This window comes from Ursus maritimus, unplaced genomic scaffold, assembly GCF_017311325.1.
Source record: "Ursus maritimus isolate PB19 unplaced genomic scaffold, ASM1731132v1 scaffold_22, whole genome shotgun sequence".
Lineage (NCBI taxonomy): Eukaryota > Metazoa > Chordata > Mammalia > Carnivora > Ursidae > Ursus > Ursus maritimus.
In genome coordinates, this window is record NW_024424675.1 from 21,489,014 (window position 1) to 21,494,703 (window position 5,690).

At 50.1% G+C, this 5,690-nt stretch overlaps 1 protein-coding gene across 1 annotated transcript; it reads right to left on the bottom strand.

Annotated features, from left to right (window-relative positions):
- Positions 1–433: 433 nt before the first annotated feature.
- Positions 434–3,989, bottom strand: ZCCHC3 (zinc finger CCHC-type containing 3). The gene has a single exon (XM_008703401.2). The coding sequence runs from the start codon at positions 3,154–3,156 to the stop codon at positions 1,939–1,941; it is 1,218 nt and encodes a 405-aa protein (XP_008701623.2). The 5' UTR covers positions 3,157–3,989; the 3' UTR covers positions 434–1,938.
- Positions 3,990–5,690: the final 1,701 nt, after the last annotated feature.

Here is a 5,690-nt window from a genome sequence, read left to right on the forward strand (position 1 = left end):
CTTTGCAACCAAATCGTGGCATTTACCGTAACTCTAAAATGATGAAGCTAACATCTTCTGCCTTCTGCATTGTAACCTCCTGAGGCCAGATCCATCACTCTCATTTTAGTACCATTCAGAACTGTGGTCTCAAACCTGGCTGCCAATCAGAATTGTTTGGGGATGCTTACTGAAAATATTTTCACTCACACCAGCAATTTTGATTCCTTGGAGCAAAGTCAGGGCTTAAAAGTTAAGTTTTTACAATGTGCTAAGTGAGTGCGGTGCATACCTAGGATTGAGGTAACAATTCCAAAGGGCCTGGCACAACACAGTAGGTGCTAAGCATTGCCTGCAGGGGTTGGAAATGTATTTGTAGGGTAAACAAATGATGTGTAGAAATATGGACTGAACGAGAGTCTGTGTACCTTTGAAAGGAGATAGGGCAACAGTGTTAGCAATACAAAAGATAAATATTTATTCAGAACAAAACTTTTAACAATCGATTTTACATTCTAAGCCACAAGGAAATAGCAAAACATAAAGCAAAGGAAAAACATCAACTAAAAGAAAAGCAGTGTACTGTCTTTTCTACTTTAACTTGGTAACACTTAGTTGACCCAATGCCCTCTTGCTTGACCTATTTTGCAAGCACATTTTAGAGTTAACAGCTTACTTATGATTCCAGGTTAAAATCACCTTTCTCCTGTGAGTCAGGAAGTTGTAGAGGAGCTCCAGTTAGAGACTTCTCTGGGATTTCTAGCTATTGAGGCTAAGGTGCAAATGTAAACCTCTGGTAGGTTTCCTTATTCAGGAACACCCCCGTTTCTAAGTGGTGGCAATGAACGATGAAGGGTAAGGCCCCAAAGGACTTGGCACTTTAATCCAGATATGATAACCCAGGGAGCAATGAGTACACCCTAGATTATGTTCCTTTGCCCCTTCCCTATTTCCCAAGTAACAGAAGCCCCTGCTAAATCCCTTTCTGCTTCCTCCCCGAGATGATTTCTTAGCATTCCTCTGGGCTCATCATTCTGGAGATATCAGACTTTCCGGGCCCTCAAGTGTTGAGGAAAATGTTGTGAAGTGTGAGAGGTAGTGGAATGAGCACCGGGCTTGGGGTCAGGGAACTCTACTCTAGGCTAGCTCTGGCACCAGACAGCTATGTGATTTTGACCCATTTAACGTCTCTGGGCCTGTTTCATCTGTTGGAAATCCAGGGAATTGGTCTAAACCAATTTTTAGGTCCTTTCCAGCAAGAAAATTCCAAATTCCATGATTCTGTGAAAAATGGCTTCTGAGCCACTGAACGAACAGCTGTCCCAAAGTCCATGCATTTTAATGCCATAAGAGAGGTCCTTGGCCACCATTCAGAGCTTATTGACTCAGATTACATACACTTCTAACAACACTGGTTTCACAAATTCTCAGACCACATAGATTAGAAGCAGCAAATTAAAAGGGGAGGGGGAAGAGCTGCAAAAAGTAGCCACCCTGACAGAAGCCACAGTCAACAATGTTCTCAATTCAACAAACACTGATGGAGTGCCTACCATGTGGTGGGCCCCATACCTAGTGCTGGGGCATAAAGATGAGCAAGGCAGCCCAATGGGTGAAAATCCCGGGAGAAGACAAAGCGTGGGGAGTAAAAAGTACAAAAAATCCCACACAAAAAACACAAAAAAACAAAACAACCCAGATACAAAAACGAAAACAAAATTTTAAAAAGGGAGAGGCAACACGTCTGCACACTACAGTTCTCGGTAGTTACTGATGACAGAGTCACCAATTCAGAAAAGGCTGAAATGGAGTAAACTCGGTTTAAGAAGGCAGAGAGAGATGTCTCTTGCAGGTTTAGAAAGATCTCCTTCAAAAACGTAAAAAATGGTTTAAAAAAAAGTTTTGGCACTTAAGAGGGGTAAGCTGGCTCTGTATTCACCCTGGCAGGCAGGCGGGTGTTCAGTGCCCAGCCACCCCGGTTAGCTGAGCTGCCACGGAATTGTGAACTGCTTTGGGACACTGGGCAAAGGCGTGTCCTCTCTTGCCACAGAGGTTACACACGATGCCCTTCCGGCAGTAAGGGCTCAGGTGCCCCTCCTCCCCGCACCTGAAGCACCTGTCCTGCGTGCAGCTGCCGCTCATGTGGGTCCGGGAACCACATTTAAAGCACGTCTTGGGCTGCCCCTTGTACCAGCTGTAGCCCCTCTCAGCCCCCAGGAAGAAGGCCCCCGGCAGGTGCCTGACCCCGCCCTCCCCCTGCCGCAGCTCGATCTCACACTTGTACTCCCCGGTCCAGATCCCAAACCTGTCGGTCACTTTCACGGGCACGGCCAGCACATCGCAGTGGCGCTTGAGCCAGGTCACGATGTCCTCCACGTCCACCGTCTCGTTCCGGAAGAGGATGAAGAGCGTCTTCAAGCTGGACTTGCTCCGCCCCAGCACCACAAAGTTCTCCCAGCAGTCCTCCTGCTCGCGCTTCTCCTCGTAGACGCGTAGGAACAGGGCCAGCTTCTCCGCCGAGCGGAAGCTCACGTCGAACTCGCGGCTGCCGGGGATCTGGATGACCGCGTAGATGTCGCTCGGGTCCATGCCGATGGAGCGCAGAATGAGCGCGCCCACAACGAAGTCCCGGGTCGGGCAGGCGCCCTCGTCTCCCTGGAAACAGATGCGCACCAGGAAGCGGCCCTTGCCCGGGCCCGCAGCTGGGCCCGACGCCACTGCCTGCTCGTCCTGAGCGGGCCGCTCGGCCGCGTCCTCGGCCGCGCCAGGCCTGGCCGGGCCCGCCATGGCCGCCGCCGTCTCGGCCTTCTTCCTCCGGCCCGCCTCGGCCGCACCCTTCTTCTTGCGGGGGTCCGCCGCCTCGCCGGCCGGGTCTCTCCGCCGACCCTTCGGGTCCCCGCGGCCGGCCGGGGGGAAGTCGCCGAGGCCCGGCGCCGCCAGGCCCGCGGGAGCGCCGAGCCCGCCGCCCACGCCGCTGCCTCCCTCCTCCTCCCGCCGCGGCGGCCGCGACTCGCGGAACTCGCCCTTTTTCTCGGCCAGGTTCTTCACCACCTGGGCCCAGCCCATCTTCTCGCGGCCGCCCTCGGCCTCCTCGCCGCGAGCCGCGGGCCGCGCGGGGGGCAGGAGCTGCGGCCGCCCCCGCTTCCTCTCCTCCTCCGCGCCGCCGCCGGTGGCCATTTTACCTCCTTCCCAGCATCCTCCACTCGCTCCCGCAGCCAAAGGGCGCCCATCCGCGCGCCCGCCCGCCCGGGGCTGTGGGGGTTTGGTGTTGTGTGTGTGTGTGTGTGTGTGTTGTTTTTTTTTTTTTTTTTTTTTTTTGAAATTCGACGCTTCTCTCCCCCGCCCCGCCGAAGGTATTTACCCGCGGCGCGCAGCGGCCAGCGCCGGCCCCGAGCTCTTGGGTAACGGCCCGGCCGCGTCTCCGGCGCGCGCTCCGGCCCCACCTCCTGGCGCCGAGGCGGGATGCGCCGTTTGGAGCGCGTCCCTGTCCCTTGCGAGGGCTTAGCAGCCCCGGGCCACGCTCTCGAGGATTCGCCCTTTCGCAAGCGGTCCTCGATTTCATTCAGGCAGCATCACGAACGGCTCTCGGCCCGGAGGCGGGCCCGAGCTGAGGAAGATCTCGCCCATTTTGTTTTCTTTTCTATACCTTTTCTGTTTATCAAGAAACAAAACGAAACTAACTCTTCCTCCTCCCAAAGCACACGACAATGCATTATTTTTCCAGCGGTGGGTTATGGACATGTTCAAACGTAGAGAAAGTTGAAAGAATTTTACAGTGGACGTTTTACCTTTAACTTTGGACTATTTTAACTTTCTATCATTAGAATTTTTACTATGCCTTATCACACGACACCTCTATCCATAAGTCCTTAGTTTTTTGATCCATTTCTAAGTAATACTGCATTTTTTAAAAAAGATTTTATTTATTTGACAAGAGAGAGACAGCCAGCGAGAGAGGGAACACAAGCAGGGGGAGTGGGAGAGGAAGAAGCAGGCTCACAGCGGAGGAGCCTGATGTGGGGCTCGAACCCAGAATGCTGGGATCACACCCTGAGGCGAAGGCAGATGCTTAACCACTGTGCTACCACTGCGCTACCCAGGCACCCCATACTGCATTATTTTTTAAAACACCCTCCATCATACTCATGATGACAATTATAATATATTGAGCTCTTCAGTGCCCAGTACTGTTCTAAGCACATTAGGACATTGCAAGCTTTATCACACGGAATCTTCCAAAAGCACGCTGTAATTACACCCATTTTGCGGGAGGCAGGGGCTTGGAGACAGGGTTAAAACACTTGGTGAAGTGGCAGAGTTAATAGGTGACCACATGAGGCTGGTTTATATTTCTAAAATCACTTGCTTCTGACTTTGTGGATCAAGGCTGTTTGCGTCAGTCTCTCCAGAAAAATCTGGTTAATACAAAGATTCTCAGCTAAAGTTAGCGCTGGACAGGATTTCTGTTCCTCCTTCATCTGTTCCAACTGGTGCTTTGGAAGCATTGATAAAATCTGGGTGCTTGAGGGGATGGGGTTAACAATACTTTTTGTTAGCTTTGTTTTCTTAATGCAAGTCTGTGTGCATTTCGGGGTGCTTCAATGACCACTGTGACTTTAGTGAAAGAAGGGGTGGATTGTGGAGACAGGGAGATCCTAGTGTGAATCTGACTGCATTGAATCTCAGCCTTGTCACGTGGGGCTGATGACCTCAGTTTTCATAGCTTCAGTTTGCTCATCCATAACAAAGGGATATTAATGTCTACTCTCAGAGGACTAATGTTGGGGTTCAAGGAGATAGCCTGTGTCAAAGAGCTTGGTCCACAATGGGTTTCCAGGAAAGGTTATTTATTCTTCCCTCTGTTGGTGTTGGATTCTTTCCTATTTCTCTGCCACATCTTCTATTTCTACTTAGCATTATGGAGTCCCTGTGAGTTCTTGTCTTAAGATCCTTCGCTTCACCCAGTTCCACATATTGATCTCAGGGAAGCCGACATCTCCAGCTTTTGTGCCATTTGGACCTTCCAATTCCCTCACAGTATAGCCTCTGGTGTGCTTTCCTCCATCCCTCCTCTGCCATACATTCCCATGATCATACTCAGATCACTACCAGAAGCATCAAACTCTTGGAGTCACGTGATCCACTATTTCTTCTTTCTGCTTGCCAGCTCACTGGGACCAAACAGAATCTATACACTTTAAAATAATCTCTTCCATTTCTCTTACCCTATCCTCCCACCCCAGGTGGGAGGCGATATCATACAAATATCTACAGGATCAGACAGGTACCTTAAATAAGGACAATGTGCTGGGTGAACTGGAGAGCAGGTATTCTCTGAAGGGGCAGTCGCAAGCCAACTCTAGCTGATCATTGCTCTCCATAAGTAAGAGCCCGCTGTAGCCAGATACTCCAAATTCTAAAGAGAAAACCGAACTCTATTTTATTTATGGGAAACATTCTTCCTTCTCCTTCCACAAGGCTGTCTCAGCTATATTTGGATCCTCTGTACAAAATTTAGAATCAGTCTGCTAAGTTCCAGGAAATCATTTTTTGGGATTTCAATTGGAATTGCATTGAATTTGAACAGAATTGCCATTTTATTTTGTTTATTTTATTTATTTTTTAAAAAACATTTTATTTATTTATTTGAAAGGGAGAGAGAGAACATAAGCAGAGGGAGCAGCAGGCAGAGGGAGAGGGAGAAGCAGGCT

Bases quoted from the DNA above. Each gene is read 5' to 3' on its own strand.
- ZCCHC3 (XM_008703401.2), bottom strand. From the start codon at position 3,156: ATGGCCACCGGCGGCGGCGCGGAGGAGGAGAGGAAGCGGGGGCGGCCG.